Genomic DNA, 19,326 nt, shown 5'->3' on the forward strand with positions numbered 1-19,326 from the left:
TTTATGGGTTATTTTTAAAATAACTAAAAAAAGCCGCCCCGAAGTCACTCCAGCGATCCCTTTACCCAAGTGCAGGTGTTTCAAAATTACCCGTGACAACATTAGCTGGTGACTGACTTCCGAATACGGCGGTGGCTACTCGTAGTTACGGCAGCTGTTGAAACCAGGAAGACAACACATCAGCAACCCTCGTCTATACTAGTTTGTTTGTTTTACATAAAAAAAAATGTATTGTTGTGTTGAGACTTGTTTTGTTTGAGTAAACGTTACAATCAACACCGGACGCAGTTTGCACCACGACAAAAGAAAACAGTGAGGGGCTCTGCTCTTGAATTTTCTTGGTAATAAAATGTGGGATCTAAACGTTTCTCTTTTGTCTTTGGGCCTTTTTTTGAGTAAACGTATTCAATGTTAAGTTATTCTGCCGGTCTTTGAAAATAAAATAAAATAATGAAGAATCCTACGGGATTCAATACCCTTTGTCCACAATCAACGTTTCGACATTAGACATCTTCAGCTCCTACAGCGTTCAGCTTCTTTTGTTTTACTGCAGTCACATCAACCTGTGACTATTGAGTCCGTGTAGTAACGGTCTTAACGCGTGGTCCGTTGAAAACTAAATATGGCAGGTAGACACTAGGACTCATGTACGGGTGGTGGCAAGAGAGGAGCAGCAGCCAGTAAGAGGAACACCAAACTGATCAAGACACAAATGTGAAGCGTGTGTGAGAATGGTTGCTGCTCATTCTGCTGTGATTGCGTTGAGCTTTGTCTGCTGGTGGTTTTAGTGATTTGAACCGTTTATTTTTGTGTTTTGTATTTTAATGTATGGATTAAAAGTAGGGGTTAAAATACCCTTAGGTGTTGTTTTTAAAATATTTCTAATGGGTCTGCCATTTATGGGTCGACAAGGTGATTAGTTTTACTACCTGTTGTTTACTACCTGTTATGCATATTGTAACAGTGCTTGCTCACTTTTGTATTGCATATTTTGTTGTATGGTTTGTAGTGTCCTTTTTTCATATGTTTTTATTTTGTTTGTTATTTGGTCAATGCACATTTAAGATACTCCCAGCCCCTTACTGGTGGCTGGATGGTCTCCCAGCCATAGTATAGCCATGTCTTTTTCTCTGTTTAACTGATTAATTCTAATGCACTAGTCTAAACTGTAAGAGTCTCAAAATCTGGGGGGTCCTCAAGTGGGTTGTGAAACATTCATCTTGTGTCAGCATTGCAATCTGAAAGAGATCAGTGACTGCAAAGTTAGGGGAGAGTGTTACCAGACAACACAGGATGGTGGTGTGTAAAATGACTGTGGTGGGGAGCAAGATGAAGAGGACTAATACAGAGCAGAGGACAAAGTGATGGAAGGTGAAAAAGGAAGACTGTTGTGTAGTTTTCATGGAGCAGATGAGACCCGGGCAAAGGAAGGTAGAGCGGTCATCCACCAATCCTGCAGTTGTTGGTTCGATCCCCAGCTCCTCCGTCCATACTGTATGTCGACGTGTCCTTGAGCAAGACACTGAACCCCAACTTAGTTGCTCCCGTTGAGCGTTGGCCTGCTGCATAGCAGCTCCCCCATCAATGTGAGTGTGATTGTGAGTGCGAATGCGTGAATAAGAAGCAGTGTAAAGCTCTTTGAGTGCCAATGGGTAGAAAAGCGTTATATAAGTGCAGGTTTGAACATGTTCAGAGGAGAGACTGTATATTGGCAGAAGGATGCTGAGGTTGGAGCTGAGGCAGAAGCCCTAAAAGAGGACCAAATACGATATTTATAGATGTAGTGAGAGTGAACATGAAGTTAGTTGGTGTGAAAGAAAAGAATAGGGTTAGAGGCAGATGATTTGCTGTGGCGACCCCTGAAAGGGAAAAGCCAAAAGGAAAAGGACAATTGTTAAAATCTTCAATAAATTTTACGATTGCATATTTTGATCAACTGATATTTCAACTTAAAAAAAATATTAGTCAGGCTTCTCATTTAAGCTTCTTACATAGCTTTTGAATTTCCACAATTTCCATTTTTTATGTAAAAAATGCTTGAAAGTAAAACACTTCAGCTACTTTCAAATAGTTTCATTTTGTACTTTTTAAATTTCAGCTTTTTTTATATATTAATAAGTCGAGTTATTTCAGCAAAAACAGTTCAGGTATATTCAGCATTGCTTGGAAAATACTTTCTGGGTAAAGCATCGTGTTGGGATGCATAGGGATCAAATCTCACCTCTCCAAGGTGGCCCTGCCCATTCACCAAGGGTCACTTTGGTGCTGGTTCAGAGTCCAGATCAAATGGGTGTGAAAACTCATGCCAAATCAACGTGCAGAACACTGTGGCAACTAAAATGGACAAGCCGAATGTCGTTTATTTATTTGGAAAAATCGAGTTTTCCTTCAGATTAAATTTTGTCATAAGTCCCATATGTATTCATGTAATGTGACATATTTTTTTTTTGTCTGGAGTAGTCAGTGGTGGAGGTAGGGGGGCTCTGAAGCGGTAAACTAATTAATAATAGGGGAAAGACAAAATAAAAAATAATCAACACAAATTTCCTTCATCTACTGTTTTCTACTCTGCTTTTTGTAAAATATTGGATACTTTTTTAACTATTTGATTGTATTTACTGTCTGAAGGGACAGACATGCAGATATGTGAGAATATTCAGATAAGTGCCTCTTAACCTGACAGTGAAGATCGCAAATACAGGCATAGTGGAGCATTGTTCAGCTAGAAAGAGAGTAAAACACTGATAGATAGCTGAGTAAGCAATAGTTCTTTGTTCATTTTGATGAACCTTCTAATGAGAGTAGAGCTCTATAACTTGTCTTATTTCCTTCTTTGTGCCTTTTATTCTTTATACTTTATTTTAAAAAAAGAAACACTCATAAGACTGTCTTGACAGAAATTAGTTTTATTTCATTCATAGAAACTTGGTGTCAGTGGGATCAGGCTCAAAGGTGGGACACCAGTAAACATGGATTCACCAAAGATTCCTCCCTGAGGGTTGAGAACCTGACCACCCGCAGATCTGATTCTGAGAGCAGCCAGCGGAAATAAGAGGTGAGTTATACACAGAGATACACACAGCCACAAGAGAGTAAGCATCTCACTATGTAAGAGTCTAGAACCAGTAGCTTCTAGAAACAGTAAGTTGGTTTACGTGCCTTAGCGTTGTTTCAGTTTGTGTACTGCACTACTGTTTAGTGCCAGTGGAAGGTGCGCAAATGAATGACCCTTTCAAGCTACAGATAAGAAGGCCTGGCAGCGTAGTGTTTGTATATTGTGCTATTGTAGAATCACTTTAGTGCCAGTTAAAAATATAAACTTTGCAAGCGAAAGACGCTTGCTACTATAGGGAAAGAAAGAGAGTGACAACATAGGTAATGTTTACAGCTGGTCGCAGTGTGAGACAGAGTCTGGTGCAGAGGACATGTATGAAATTTCATCTCTGGTTTGTTCATTAATAAAAGAAAAATATCCAGGTAATCTAATTATCTAATCAATTTCGAGAGTGGGTTAAATTGGTTTTAGTAAACGACAATTGTCACTTTTAGGAGAAAGGCTTGACTCTAAGGTGGAAGAGAGCTCAGAACAGGCATTTTCCTCGTCCAAATAAAAAAGACAAAGTAAATAAAATTGGAAATTTCGCAAGGAGAGGCAAAATTGAAGGCAATACGAAGAATATGAACTGAACACCGTAAATAAAAAATGGAAAACATTACAAAATAACTCAAATTCTGATCATGTAAATGACATGCAAATGCACAATGACCCATTGTATCCTTTCTTGCCTGTTAATCGGTGAGTCTTGATCTGAACGGCTGCTCTCCCTGAGCTCCACCACCTTACAACCCAGCACACCCTGAGGGACACCAGAAGCATCTGGCTGAGGCAGATGAGAGCCTGCATGTACAAGCTGATACTACTCAACCCCATAATGATGCAGTCTTACACTAAACAAGGGGGCAAGACATGATGGTAACTGGTAAATAGTCGCTTATATAGCGCTTTTATCCAAAGCGCTTTACAATGTTGTTTCCCATTCACCCATTCACACACACACACCGATGGCAGTGGCTGCCATGCAAGGTGCTCACCTGACCCACCGATCGAACCACTGACCCTGTGGTCCATGGTCAACGGCCTTACCAACTGAACTACAGCCACCCCTGATGACCAGAGGGAGGAGGATAAAGGAGCCCCAAGTTCCACCACCGTGACACTGAACAAAGTGGTGGTGGCTTTAGGCACTCAGCTTATTTTCGGACCCTGGACAGATGCAGACAAGAAGGAGGCCCTAAAGGGAAATTGCTCTCTTCTAAAAATGTGGTTAAATGGGCAGTTGACATTTGGAACATGGCACAGGACTACAGACCAACATTTCAGAAGCTTGAGAGACTGATGAAAAGACATCAGTGGTAATGTTTTGGACACCAATGGAATACAGATACCCAAAGTTTTTTGGGTTAAGGGAGACATTGTGGTTTTTCATATTTTTTATGTTGTGTATTATGATTTCATTCTGCACCAGAAGGCAGTGATGAGCACAATGTAACCATTCCAGCATCCACCACCAGGTATAATTGTGGAGCGAGTCTTCCTGCTGCTGGTACAGTACCTGTGATGCTGTTACGCTTTACTTCTGTGACCTGTTGTGTTAAATGTAGGATTTCACAGGCATTAAAATCTTTTATTTCACAATTTGTTCTTCTTTCTAGAGATGAGATTGACCTTGATTCAGCTAAACTTCATTCATGTGTAGAATGATGTTTGATTTTCAAATAGGCCGTGTTGTTAACCCTTTGGAGTAATTTCCTCTGAGCCACTGTGCAGCTGGTCTATCACACACACACAGTATGTTAGTATGCTTACCACAGAGGGAAAATTCACTTGTTAAGCAGCTCACATTAACGGTAAAACAAAAAGCACGTTTAAAGTATTTACAAAAATGTTAGCAAATTTTGAGTCTGCTTAACTTAAATCTCATGTCCTTGTTTGAGCCAACAAGAGTTTTCTCTATATTAGTCTTACTTTAGTTTTTTCCTGTAGTCCCACTATGTCTTAAAAGATTATGTAAATTTAGTATGTGAGCCAAACTGTGGACTACATCCTTTTTTGTTTTTATATGATAGTAGCACAGCACTCTCTCTGTTGAGTACCGCTACTCATAAAAAGGGTGGAGACAGACGTGGGCAAAATGGGGGGGACAACTGTGTATCTTGAGGGAGAACAGCTCGGATGCAGCTCTCAGGCTGATCACATGACCTGATCCAATTCCATGACAAAGACTGCTGCCAGCCTGCTGACTCATTCACAATTGCTAGAGGGGTTGTGAAGTGCTCAGACAAAGTATTAGTCCTGTCAAAAAGATTTAAAAACTGTGAGTGACAGAAGGCTTCAGTGAACATGATTATATACTTTATTTGAAGATACTCCATAAAATGAAGGCATGGTACATGTTAGAAAAATACCATGTTAAACTGTTACACAAAACTGTATTGCTTGAAGGTCATTAACTTTTATATCAGGATGAAGGTAGGAAGCATTCCTCCACAGAGACTGGCAACCATCTCAACTGTTTCCACTGATAGAAAACCAAGAGGCTGAAGCAGCCTTGTCCTTTGTATGATCTATTGCTGTCTGTTTCACAAAGCTAAAGGAGTGAGTTGTAATCTCGAGTATAAAGGAAGAGTGTTGATTGCTCTGAGGTAGTCAGTACTGTACTCCGTAAGTACATGTTGATTCCTTGCTGCAAGTAAACTTTTAAAACGAGACTCCAGTGACTCTGTTGTCTTTGAGTAGGATTTTCTTGGGACAGTGGTGATTTTAAAACAGCCCCCGTTTGTGATTTGAGAAGAATTTCGGGACCTCCATTATAATGGGCTCCAATGAGAGTTTCAGATGGCACTCTCTCTGTTTCTGCCAAATTTCAGAACGAACAGTAAGCCCTGTCCCTATTAGAGTTACATTTCCTGAAAGAAGACAAAAATACCTACATTTTAATGTATAATTTTTAAGCTAAAATTTGATTTAAGAAAATAGCTGATAAAAGAGGAAGCTGAAACGATTAGAGTGTGTGATGTCACCTACTCTAGCTGCGCCAACATTCCACAATACATATTAATGGACAGGTTGAAAAATCACCAAAAAGTGCCTCAATCTAAAACAGCTCTCCCACTAATAATAATAAAATGATAACACAATTGTGATAATTTAGGGCTAAACCATATGACTTCTGGCGTAGATAATTGTTGGAGTAAGTTTCCTCATATGTGGACACTTTGCCATTTGGTGGTAAGACAAAATCCAATTTAAATTTACTAATTAAACTACTTTGACGTGGCACACAAATTGAATAACTTTTAGCAATAATAATAAGCTAGTGTGTCAGTAATTAGAAAGTAGTCACTTGAGGACATTAGAATTCCATTATACTGCATCTGATTCATCTTAATATGATCAGCAGCTAAGTGACTACAAACTAACGCGTCTACGCGAGGAGTACTCGGTGGTTGGTCATGTCATTTTATGAATGTGTGAATTCTTTTGTTGTCATACTGTTCATTATATAGTGTCGATAACGAATTAAAAAAAATTACCTAACGTTTACCTATGTCAGAAAGACACAGCAATTGAAAGAAATGTATGCTAGCTACCGTAAAGCATTGCAGGAGAAAAAGAAGCAGAAGCAGGGCGCATGCGCTGTGAAACGACGCACCAGTTGACGTAAGCTGTGTAACAGCGTCACCAAAGCAAAGGCAGAAAACACAACTTGCAAACATGCTCTGGTTTGATGGCTCAATTCCTGATGCCATTAACTCCGCTAAGCAGCAGAGTCTCGTCTTTGTCGTTGTCATTATAGGTAACCTTGTGTTGACTCGCTTGCCACTTAGTTAGAGTAGCTGTTTTTGCTAGCGTTCGCCAGATAACCATGTTAGTTATCGTAGTAACCAATGGCCTGCTAGCATAACGTTAGCCAATCCGTTGGAAAAGAAGTAGGCGTTGCTTTAAAAACAAAACTGAGAAGTAATAACCTAAATATAATTAAAAATTATGTACAAGCTCTTCGTGGTAGCTGATAGCTTAGTAGAAACTACAAAGGTATTACAGTAAAGTTAGCTTGAATGATAACGCTAATGAATGATAACGCTTAAGCTAATGCTAGCTACAGACCTTAAAACGTCACCAGTCTGACTTTGGTCATTATTGCATAATAACATTAGGTCCTAGGACTAGAAGTACGAATGATGTTGTTCCACCATTTTGTGACAGGGTAGTTTTATTTATTGGCGTTAAGCTGTTATTAAAATGCACATTGCTGTTACATTACTGTCTTTGTTTTAAGGGGAAGATGAACAATCAGCACAACTGATTTCCAGCTGGGAGAACGACGAAGTCTCAGAGATAGCACATAGTTGCTGTGTGGCAATAAAAGTTGACGCCAAAAGGTAATGTACAACAGGAGCTCCAGTGGGTTTCTGTGTTTTATCTTTTAACAAATAATTGTAAAATTACATTAAAGTTTTACTCTAGTCTTAATTTATACTTTGGTTGTAGGGGTGTGTGGACAAAATATTTTGTTATTGAGGAGTAGATCGATTTTGTTTATAAAAGTCTTCTGGCACAGTCTTGTTAATAGGATAAGCATTGTTGCCTACTAATGATGCAAATGGAAACAATATTTTAAGGAAAACAGTTCTTACTTAACTTTTTAAAAGTGTAACATTCAAGGAAAAATTGCTCTTTAGCTTTTCTTGTCATAACACCCTGTTTTGCAAAATTAACTATCCCACCTCACCTGAGTGAGAATGATTGTCTAGAAATCACATTAAATGATGTAGATTGATAGGCTATTGATACCTGCATATTTTCTCCTGATACCTTTTGTTTACTCATTATATCTTAAGTAATTTATTTTAGGCAGCTAAACTAGCTTAATACTGCATGCACACACACTAGGCAACTACATGACTCATTGTATCCATAGGTTCTGAGTGCGTTTACATGGACTTTTTTTGTTACCAAATATACCATGGACAGGTATATTTCTGTCAGAGAATGCAGAATTCTCTGCCGTGTATACGTCTAACCAGGTTTCTAATCTGCTTTCTCGAACTGCACATTCTTGTAACAAAAGGCTGCAGACAGTAAGCTACACACAGCAGAGTGAAAGAATAAGCTTGTTAATGGGTGATGTGGCCTAATTTTAAATCATCCACCTAAGCTCCAGCAGAAAACTTGATTTTAAAAATTCAGACTGTTTTGGATCAGCTGAATATGTGTTGCCACTCTCTCCCTCTGCACTTTCATGCTGATATGACATTAACACACACATAAATACACAAAAATACACAAAAGAAAGAAAAGTCAGAAAGCTTTTCTGTCACTATAGTTAAAATCTGTGAGCCAGGCTTTTAAATAAGTCAGGTGAAGGATAAAGTGCACATAAACATTGTTCTCTGATTACCTGAGGAAGCTGATTTCTTTGAGTATCCTGGTTACTTAAGTGCATGTAAACGCAGTTTGTGTGTGTTTTCGATTATTTTTATTGTTTTTGGTGGCAACTTGATATTGTCAGCTTATAAAGCCTTAAATCAACAATTAAGATATTGTAAATGATACATATTGTAACCCTTATTTTGATGATTAACTAAATTGCGGTTAACCGGAAACGTCTACCCTAAAAGGCTTATCTAAAAGCTCCCAGTTACTATGGTTGTATGATTGTTCAGACTGCAATGTGTCTTATTTAGCTCTGCCTACTTTTAGTCTGCCTGCATTTAGTCTGCTTCCTACAAGTTAAAGCAAACAACTTTGCTCTGCTAAAGTCCTAAGATTCAGTTCATTCAGATATTCTCGTATTTCATTATTTTAAACATGTTTAATGGCTAATCAGGCAGGATGTGCTTTAAGCTGTGGAAAGGCCCTAGTCACGCAATGCTTTTTAGCGACTTGATGCATCTTTGATTTTTATCATTGCTAGGCAATAATTGAATCACTCTCATTCTAACCACTAAAAGACTGCTAGTTAGCTGAATATCTCTAAACATTTACATAAACGTTCATAATTTCTCTAAACATTCACACCTCTGCGACTTTCCACACCTCCCCACCTAACATTAACATTGTTTGTCCTTTATTTTTTTCATTTACAGGGAAACTTGCAAGACTTTTGCATGTAATTTAATCATATTGTACTGTATAATTTTTCCACAGTGAGACATGTCTACAGTTCTCCCAGATCTGTATCCTTTTGTTGTTCTAAATGTCAACAATTTCTTCTTGAAATAAATTTGGGATATGGCTTCTTTAGAAGGTTAACTAGAAAGTTAATATTTACTGATTTATATTTGAGGTAAGTTGGTGGTTGCACTGCCCATTTTGTTGCTGCTTTCAGTGGGACCAATAGGTACTGTTTACCCCTGCCCACATAATTGATAGCAGTATAGAGGACATAGTGGAGAATGCAATAAAGTTCTGTGCAGTGATGAAATGTCATCAAAATGTCAGCCTCTTCCTTAACTGTAACCCTGTGTGAAGATCCAGTGGTATGTATACCCTCTAGCTTCTTTATTGGAGAGAATGGGATTCCATTAGAGGTAATCGCTGGGAGTGTGTCTGCTGAAGAACTGATGAAAAGAATCAACAGCGTTACGCAGGTAAGGACCTAAACATGGGATTGTGTGATGATTCTCAGTTATTTAGGTAATCCAAAAGTTGAAGCATGGTAATTTGACTTCCTTCTTGTTAGGTTTAAAAGAGTCTGCTCCTGATTCAGATATAAATTTCAATATTAGGAAAAATTTGTTTGGAGCCCTAAATTTAAGATCAAGTCATAGTAGCCCTTAACTGTCAGATGGATCCGTACCTATGGATGATTGTGTCTGTTTTTATACTATTTGCATACACGTGTTGCACAAAACATCAGAAGCACTGGACAGTAGCAATCATGAAAAGAAGAGCTGCTTTATTTTTGTTTGTATTTTAATAAGTAAAATTAGGTGATAGAAATAGTGTGTAACTGGTTGTCTAGAATGGTTTCCAGGATTTTTAAGTAAAACTTTGACTTCTGGCACATGTGCAGTCTTTCCAGTAGGGCTCCTAAGAAGTGGTCGTTAAGTGTGGTAGTGGACTTAAACTGAAAAGTTGTGTGTATAAAAAAATAAGACCACTGCAGATAATTGATGTAGTCATATTGCCATGGTCTATTTACTCTGAATTTAAAAATATCTGCAGGGTAAAGTGACTTTTTTTCGACCTTTTGTGAGGCACTTTTTATTATATTTTCTGTTGGTCTTATGCAGGCTTGGTTTTGAAATGAGGCAGCATCATTGAATTAATCATCTCTTTTTTTCACTTAGAACAGCTGTGATCATTTGTGAGTGACCATATTTGTATGTCTTTGTGTCAGCTCGAGTGCCACTCCAATGGCCAATAAGGGGTCAGGGAACAAAATAAATTAATTGATGTATTTCTTCCTTCTTTTTCTTCCGGCTTTTCCCTTTCAGGGGTCGCTACAGCAAATCACCTGCCTCCATCTAACCCTATCCTCTGCATCCTCTTCTCTCACACCAACTAACTTCATATTCTCTCACTACATCCGTAAATATCCTCTTTGGTCTTCCTCTGGACCTCCTGCCTGGGAGTTCCAACCTCAGCATCCTTCGATATATTCACATTCTCTCCTCTGAAACTGTCCAAACCACCTCATTCTGGTCTCTCTGACTTTTATATCTTAACATGAGCTGCCCCTTTCTAGATGGTCTCACCACTTTCACCTTTCCTTCTTGCTGATAGTCTTTTACAACACAATATGCCTGAGATTTTTCTCCACCTGCTCCAGCCTGCTTCCACCTGCTCTCGCTACAGATCAGAATGTCATCAGCAATCATAGTCCATGGAAAATTCTGTCTAACCTCGTCTGTCAGCCTGCCCATCACCAGAGCAAACAAGAAGGGGCTCAGTGCCGATCCTTGATGCAGACCTACCTGCACCTTGACCTCCTCTGTCACACCTACAGCACACCTCACCTCGGTCATACAGCTCTCCTACATGTCCTGCACCACTTTCACATACTTCTCTGCTACTCCAGACTTCCTACAATACCACAGCTCCTCTCTTGGCACCCTGTCATACTCTTTCTCGAACTCTACGAAGACACACCGCAACTCCCTATGACCTTCTCCTTCTATGACCTTATCCTTCTCCTTGCTTCTTCTGGAAGAAAGTGCTTACTACAGCCATTTCCATCCTCTTTGCAAAGTCTATCACCATCTGTTCTTCTATGTTCCTGTCTTGAAGACCAAATCTGCCCATTACATTCTCATCACCCCTGTTCCCTTCACCTCCATTTCCTTTGAAATCTGCACCAATCACTGCTCTCTCCCTCGCCATTTCAGTTGTTTATTTTCAGTTCCAGCTCAGCCTCATTTTGGATGCAAGGGTTGACCATGAGTGTTGTATATAGAATTGTCTATATGAGTCTGAGTGCATATGTGTTGATGGGGGTTTGTGGGTGTAATCAGCGGACATAAAGCCTGTATCTCTGGTGTTCTGGGGGTGAATTGGTGTCTGTGATTGTGGGTAGCTTACACATCTGGAAAGGTACCATAAATGCTGAAAAGTACACAGAGGATTTAGGGCAACATATGTTCCCATCTAGACATCTCTTTCAAGGAAAGCCTTGCATATATCAGCAAGACAATGCTAAACTACATACTGCATCCATCACAACAGCATGGCTCCGCAGGAGAATGGTCCGGTTACTGAACTGGCCTGCCTGCATTCCAGAACTTTCAGCATTAAAAAACATTTGCCGCATAATAACATGAAAAATCTGGCAACAAAGGTCCAGGACTGTTTAGCAGCTAGAATCCTGCATTAGACAAGAATGGGACAACATTCAGCTCCTTAAATTCAACTGGTTTCCTCACTTACCAGACATTAAAAGACAGTTGTTATAAGAGGAAGGGATGCTAAACAATGGTAACCACCACCCCCTTTTTTGAGATTCCTGCAAGAAAATTCAAAATAAGCTAATATGTTCCATTAAATGTTAAAACATCTGATGTTATTTCTTTTCTATTGCGAATAAGATCTGAGTTGATTAGATTTGCAAATTATTGCATTCTGTTTTTATTTACATTTTAAACATCTTCCCAACTTTTTTGGAATTTGAGTTGTAATAATCTTATTGTGTCTTCTTTTAGTTGAACTCTGCAAGCTTTCCAGTGGACAGTAGCCTATCTGGAAACCCAACCACAGTATCTGCCCCACCTCCAGCCTCACCTGCAACAAGATCAACAACTGTAGCCACTGAGCCCACAGCAGTACCAGAAACAGCTTCTGGTGAGTGACCTTGTACTACCCATTGATCTGGTAGGCAGATGCAAGTTGCTTCTCTGGTGACATAGGCCTACTTCACATTAAATCTGCTGAGTGAAACCTGGTATATGCACTTTAGTGATTTAATTTCCTTATTTAATCTGACTATCTAATAGTTGTGCATGTGTGTAGAGAGTACATTGGGATACTACAGTTGTTCAAGTTAACTTCTTTCTCATTAATCTACACTCAGTACCCCATAGAAATGTGTAACAACTAGCTTTGCAGACTTTGCTTCATGGATTTTCTTCAATTCTGCTTTGCAAATCCCCTCAAGCTCAGTAAGGTTGTATGGGGACTGTAGGTGGACAGCCATTTTCAAATGTTTCAAATTCCCAGCAGGATTTTTTGTGTTTGGACTGAGGGGAGGCTTCCATCTAGCCACTGTACTCTAAAGCCCAGAACAGTTGAGGGTTGCAGTAATCTTTGTCCTTCTGGAAATTTGTCCCATCTCCACACAGGATCTCTAGAGCTCAGTCAGAGTGACCATTGGGTTCTGGGTCAACTCTCTTACTAAGGCCCTTCTCAGGGCTTAACTTTTTTGTCGGTGCCCCCAAGTTTCCCCAATTCTATATTTAACTGTCCCAAATTTAACTACCCTGGTCCTAAGTAAGTAATAATTTTTCTGCATAGCTGAAATGTTAGCTATATAAGCAAGATCATAAATGGTTTTAATAACTAGGGTAGAATCTGATTTTAGGAGTGCTTAGTGGACAAGTGCATGTCATAAAAAATACATTTATTTTTTATTTATTATATAGCACCAATACACAAGAAAATCATCTGAAGGCACTTTACAAAATAAATTCAGAACTATAGAGATACATGTGGAAAACCCAACAAATTCCCTTTGAGCAAGCCCTAGGCAACAGTGGAGAGGAAAACCTCCTTTTAACAGAAGAAACCTCCAGCAGAACCAAGCTCAGGGTGGGCAGCCTTGACTTAACTGAGCTGAGAGCTGCTTCGTGTGGTGGCAGATTTAAGGACAAGAACAGATCAGTATAGTTCAGTCAAGCATTTATTATTACTATATTAGTATACAAGGTAATTTACAGAAAACACCTCGGTATCTGCAGAGAGCAATTGTGTGTGAAGAGTTGACATGCTGTGAAGTCAGAACACCAGTTCTTCTATTTGTGTGCTCTAGTTAACTTTTTTACTGCAAAATGGGCTCACTATAAGGCCTACGATTGCTCAGTTTAGAAAGGTGACCAGCTCTTAGAAGACTTCTGGATTCGCCACACTTAATCTATTTGACGCAGTACGCAAGCAACTGTTCTCTGTGGAGAACTGAGTGTTCTCAGCTCTTGAGGCCTTCTATAGAGAGGTGTGCCTTTTCTAAATCATGTCCACCTGTGGTAAATGAAATTTATTGAACTCCAGTCATAGTGTCGTAACATCTCAGCAATGATCAAGAGAAATGGGAAGCACCTGAGCTTAATCTAAGTGTTGTTGCAAAAGGTCTGCACAGTTATGTACATGTGATGTTTCAGTTTTGTACAAAATTTACAGACATTTCTAAAATTAGGTTTTCACTTTGTCATTTTGGGAATCTGATTGTAGATTAATGAAACAAAGAATAATTGAAATAACTGTAGTATCCACACCAGCTTTCAGCTTGTCCCTTCAGGGGTCACCACACCACTTTGATTTGGCACAGGTTTTAATGCCAGATGACCTTTTTGCCACAACCCTCCAATTTTGGGCTCAGGACTGGCACCAGGGTGGCCCTTGATGGATGGGCGGGGCCACACCTGGTGGGATGGTTTTCAAAACTGCAGCCTTCTGCATCCCAACCCAATGGTCTACCACTGAGCTACCAGTGCCCTTTTTAAACAACAACTGTAATATCAGGCTGCAAAATAACAAAATGGAAAAAAGTAAACAGGGTCTGAAAACTTGCACTGTATATGTGGATGTGTAAAAATAATGTGTGCCTGTATGCTTGTCCATAAATTGTTAACAAAATAACCATTTTTGGAGGTATAATGGAAGCTACTAAAAATATTTGCCAAAAAGGAAAATTCAGAGGATGGTAGTGTTGCTGTCTCACTCACTATAAATTTAAGTTAAAGTTTAAAAACTTAGTTTTTGTTTACAAACTTTCAGGTTCTGTTGATGACATTGAATTGAATGTATGAGAGAGAGAGGGAGAGTTGTTGTTGTGGATTTGTACAGGGTGGGCAAGCAGAGAGATAAAGATGCAGCAGGTCAGGGTGATTAAAGATAAGGATGGAAATGTATTGACAGGTGTCAGGAGTGTGATGGGAAGATGAAAGAAGTACTTGGAAGAGTTGATGAATGAGGAAAATGAAAGAGAACAAAGACTAAAAGGGGTGACTGGTATGGAGCAGGAAGTAGCCAAGATAAGTAAAAGTAAAGTAAAGGGGGTCTTTAAAGCGGATGAAGAGTGGAACGGCATTTGGTCCTGATGAGTTTCTGACTAGTTTGTTTAACAAGTGATGGAGAGTGAGAGGATGCCTGAGGAAGGAGTTGAGCATTTGTGAGCAGCAATGTGGTTTCATGCCTAGAAAGAGTACAACAGCAGTATTTGGTTTGAGGATGCTGATTGAGAAGTGAAGAGAAGGTTGCATTGTGTCTTTGTGTATTTACAAAGAGAGTATGTGAGGGTGCTGAGAGAGGAGCTGTGGTATTATATGCAGAAGTTCAATTCAATTCAACTTTATTTCTGGTCTAAGTCTGGAGTAAAGAAGTTCAAGGTTGAGGTGGGTCTCCATCAAGCCCCTTCTTGTATGCTGAATAGTGTTCAAGATGGTGATGAGACCAGTGACATTGTGCAGCTTAGAGACAGTTACACTAAAGAAAAGACAGGAGGAGGTTGTGTGACGAAGATGGATAGGATCAGGAACGAGTACATCAGAGGACCAGCTCATGTTAGATGTTTTGGAGATAAAGTCAGAGAGGCCAGATTGAGGTAGTTTGGACATGTTCAGAGGAGAGAATATGAATATTATAGGTAAAAGGATGCTGAGCTTGGAGCCACCAGGCAGGACAACTAGAAGAAGACTAAAGAGGAGATATATGGATGCAGTGAGAGAGGACATGAACTTGGTTGGCGTGAGAGAAGAGTATACAGAGAATAGGGTAAGATGGAGGCAGATGATTCGCTGTGGTGACCCCTGAAAGGTAACAGCTAAAGGAAAAAGGAGATATGTAAAGTGCCTTGAGATGACTTTGTTGTGAATTGATGTTGTATAAAATTTGAATTCAATTGAATTATGCATCCAATGTCTAAAAAGCACAGGCAGTTCTGTTTCAATGTAGTCATTCTGTATTATCAGTTCTTTCCAAATTGAGCTTTTCAAGTAATTAGTGAAAAGGGGCACCAGTGTCTCAGTTGGTAGAGTGGCCACATACCGTCAATAGGGCCGGAGGTTCGTGGCCCCTTCAGTCAGACCACATGTTGATGTGTCCGTGGGCAAGACACTGAACCCCCAACAACCCATCCCCAGCCATGTAGTGCCGATCCAAGCCATGTAGAAATTGGGAAGGGTTGCTTCAGGAAGGGCAAACTTAGCAGTGTGGTAGTTCTTTAATTACTTGTCTGACTAATGAATGTAAGCCAGAGATAGGCAGTCACAGACCCCCCCAACCCACCCACCTTGTCCAATATTGGAAAAGTGTGTGTGCTGATACCTTAAGTTCTGACTTTTTTAAACCTGTCACCTAACATCGGGGGTCAGTCAGTTCATCCCATCTGTATCATCACGTATGTCAAGTTTACCTATTTTTGGTTACATATACCAAAAATAGGTAAGAATCTTAATTTGGGTTGTTCTATCTTTACTTTCAGTAAAGTTTACAGTATAATATTGTCGAAACATAATGTTATATATGGAAATTGATAATGGACTATGGCTTTTTTATTATGTACTGGCAAGGTGTTAAGAAGCACTTTACCTAGCGCTTTCCTTTTTTGTTCCATTTCTGTGTAGCAGCTCTCTCTAGCACAGTAGCGGCAGTGAATCATGGCTCATCAGATGATGCCGGGGAGTGCACTCCGATTAAAGAAAACTTGGATTCTACAGTGGAGAGGTAGGAACTTACATAAATATATATTTAAGACCAGAATTGCGCTCTGTGTTGAGTTGATAGTGAAATGATATTAAAAATGTGAACTCTGTAGGTCAAAAAGGAGCGGAATGTGAAGAAACACATTTTATTCTTACAGACCATTGATTATACTGACAGCTTTAACTATAATGGAACCAAGTATAAATCCATAAAAAACTGCTAAGGAGCAGAAATTATTTCTCTACAAATCTGACATCACATTAGCAGCTACACAAACAAGACTTTCATTACAGGGTACCTCAGTTTACAATTAAAATACTCCTTGTTTACCTCCTTGTAAAGATGTAACAACATTTTTTTAGTGTCTCAAGAAAAACAGCACAATTAGCTTTAAAAAGATTTCTGGTTACTGAAGGATGGGCAGTAAAACAAATGTCACTAAAAAACTGACATCTACTAACATGATTTCCTTAATACTCTTAATTTAAGTTATAAAGTCATCTGAATCCCAATAAGGTGAGAATGGCTACTTTACCAACAAGATTCAAGTTTATCCAGCAAATCTAAAATTTAGAATCTATTAGCTGCTCAGACTGTAAAAATTTAGAACAAATAAAAATGAAATTAAGGAAATACCATTAACTGATATGTTGTCTTTTTCAAGGAAATGTGAAATTGTATTGTCCCGTCAGGTTAACCAAGAAACTGGAGGAGAAACGAGACCAAAGGAAGAGGGGAGAAGAGGAGGTAAAGACATGTTTGTTTTCTACACTTAATATTAGGCCATGATTTTCTTCAAATTGACAGTGCAATTATTTAAATGTATATGTACTTTCTAGCTGACTTTATGATTTTAGCGCTATAATATCTTGTTCTTTTTCTTTTCCTTTCGGCTGTTCCCTTTCAGGGGTTGCCACAGCGAATCATGTGCCTCCATCTTACTCTTTCCTCTGCATCCTCTTCTTTCACACCAGCGAACTTCATGTCCTCTCTCACTACATCCATAAATATCCTCTGGTCTTCCTATAGACCTCCTGCCTGGCAGCTCCAACCTCAGCATCCTTCTATCGATATGTTTACATTCTCTCCTCTGAACATGTCCAAACCACCTCAATCTGGCCTCTCTGACTTTATCTCCAAAACATCTAACATGAGCTGTCCCTCTGATGTATTAATTCTTGATCCTGTCCATCCTCGTCACTCCCAAAGAGAACCTCAACATCTTAAGCGGTGCTACCTCGAGCTCTGCCTGCTGTCTTTTCCTCAGTGCCACTGTCTCTAAACCGAACAACATCGCTGGTCTCACCACCGTCTTGAACACCTTTCCTTTCATTCTCGCTGATACTCTTTTATCACACAACACACCTGACACTTTTCTCCACCCGTTCCAACCTGCTTGCACTCGCTTCTTCACCTCTTTTCCACACTCTCAGTTGCTCGGAACCATTGACCCTAAGTACTTAAAGTCCTGCACCTTCTTCACCTCTGCTCCCTGTAACCTCACCGTACCACCCTCTCATTGACTCCAGACTTCCTCATACAATACCACAGCTCCTCTCTCAGCCCCCTGTCATACGCTTTCTCTAAATATTCAATGACACAATGCAACTCCCTATGACCCTCTCTGTACTTCTCCATCAGCATCCTCACAGCAAATACTGCACCCGTGCGACTCTTTCTATGCATGAAACCATACTTCTGCTCACAAATGTTCACCTCTGTAGTTGCCACAGCTCTGCACATCTCCCTTTTTCTTAAAAATGGGCACCAGCAGATTTTTCCTCCATTCCTCTGGCATCCTCTCACTTGCCATGATCTTGTTAAACAAACTATTCAGAAACTCTACTACTACTTCTCCTAGACACTTCCATACCTCCATAGGTATCACATCCGGACCAACTGCCTTTGCACTCTTCATCCTCTTCAACATCCTCCTCAAGAAGACACTGGCTTGTTTCCCCTTGCGGTTGCAAGTTTTAGGCCTAACAGTCGGACATTACAGTGGGGCTGATATAGGGGTTGAAAGGCAGAATTTTCCCTTGCCTCACTTCACGTGCTTCTTTACCCTTCAGACCACCAATGCCCCTTGGACCTATTGAAACTAAAAACCTTAAATGCCTGGTGTTATGGAAGCTTTCATGCTGGTAGCAATATAAAGGGCAGGATGTATAAACTAGAGATCACCAAAGTTGATCTCTGACAAGGACTTTGATGTTTGTTGATGTTCGGTGCTATCTCCCATGTGATATGCACTGCCTGGCCAAAATGGTAAATGATCTGGACTTATATACCGCTTTTCTACCTGGCACTCAAACTCTGACAAACCGCTCTACCTTTCTGCGCCACAGTCGCCCCCCCCAAAAAAATAAAATCACACTCTATTTTGTTTACTGCCTTCATTTTTATTACAGCATGCGTTTGCTGTGGCATCACTTTAGGTCATCTCAAGCAATGTCACAACATGTAATTTCCTCCAGAGCTGCATTTCACCAAGCTCTTGTATTGATAACAGGAGTTTACTGCGTTTACACTAATTCAGCACATCCCAAACATTCTCAAACCTGACAACATTCAGATAACACTGTTCACACAGGTTTTTTTCACAGTAGGCAATATAGATTATGGGTGCATTTTCTCTTCTCTCTTCTTCTCCACAACAGGTTATTCCCACTCCCTTGGGTTCTCTTTGTATTGTGCATGTGGAAATATTATTATGTTCACTTTTAAACATAGCTTTGAGTTCTTTTGTTGATTGTCTAGTTTGATTTCCCCAAATGTTTAGTGATGCCATTGTACTTTTTTTTTTCTGACCCCAACTGTCTTAACCTGAGGTCTATGAGGTCTTTTAAATATGATGGAGCTTGACTATTAAGAGCTTTGCATGTAAGAAGGAGGGTTTTAAATGCTATTCT

At 39.6% G+C, this 19,326-nt stretch overlaps 1 protein-coding gene and 1 long non-coding RNA gene across 4 annotated transcripts in view; both read left to right on the forward strand.

The window, feature by feature from the left end:
• The first annotated feature begins 10 nt into the window (after positions 1 to 10).
• LOC137133140 (uncharacterized) lies at positions 11 to 5,114 on the forward strand. The gene is made up of 3 exons (XR_010915210.1): positions 11 to 341; positions 2,922 to 3,055; positions 3,802 to 5,114. It is a non-coding gene; the product is annotated as an uncharacterized lncRNA (long non-coding RNA).
• Positions 5,115 to 6,700: 1,586 nt separating this feature from the next.
• ubxn4 (UBX domain protein 4) overlaps positions 6,701 to 19,326 on the forward strand; it is a 28,814-nt gene continuing 16,188 nt past the window's right edge. Inside the window, exons 1-7 of one of the 3 annotated variants that reach the window (XM_067516392.1) lie at positions 6,701 to 6,857; positions 7,341 to 7,443; positions 9,212 to 9,240; positions 9,536 to 9,654; positions 12,205 to 12,343; positions 16,336 to 16,435; positions 17,107 to 17,161. In XM_067516392.1, coding sequence (XP_067372493.1) covers positions 6,776 to 6,857; positions 7,341 to 7,443; positions 9,212 to 9,240; positions 9,536 to 9,654; positions 12,205 to 12,343; positions 16,336 to 16,435; positions 17,107 to 17,161 — 627 coding nt within the window. In that variant the 5' untranslated portion in view covers positions 6,701 to 6,775. The remainder of the gene's footprint in view (positions 6,858 to 7,340; positions 7,444 to 9,211; positions 9,241 to 9,535; positions 9,655 to 12,204; positions 12,344 to 16,335; positions 16,436 to 17,106; positions 17,162 to 19,326) is intronic. The other 2 variants (XM_067516390.1, XM_067516391.1) reach the window with 2 other exon arrangements.

Source organism: Channa argus, chromosome 9, assembly GCF_033026475.1.
Source record: "Channa argus isolate prfri chromosome 9, Channa argus male v1.0, whole genome shotgun sequence".
Taxonomy (NCBI): domain Eukaryota; kingdom Metazoa; phylum Chordata; class Actinopteri; order Anabantiformes; family Channidae; genus Channa; species Channa argus.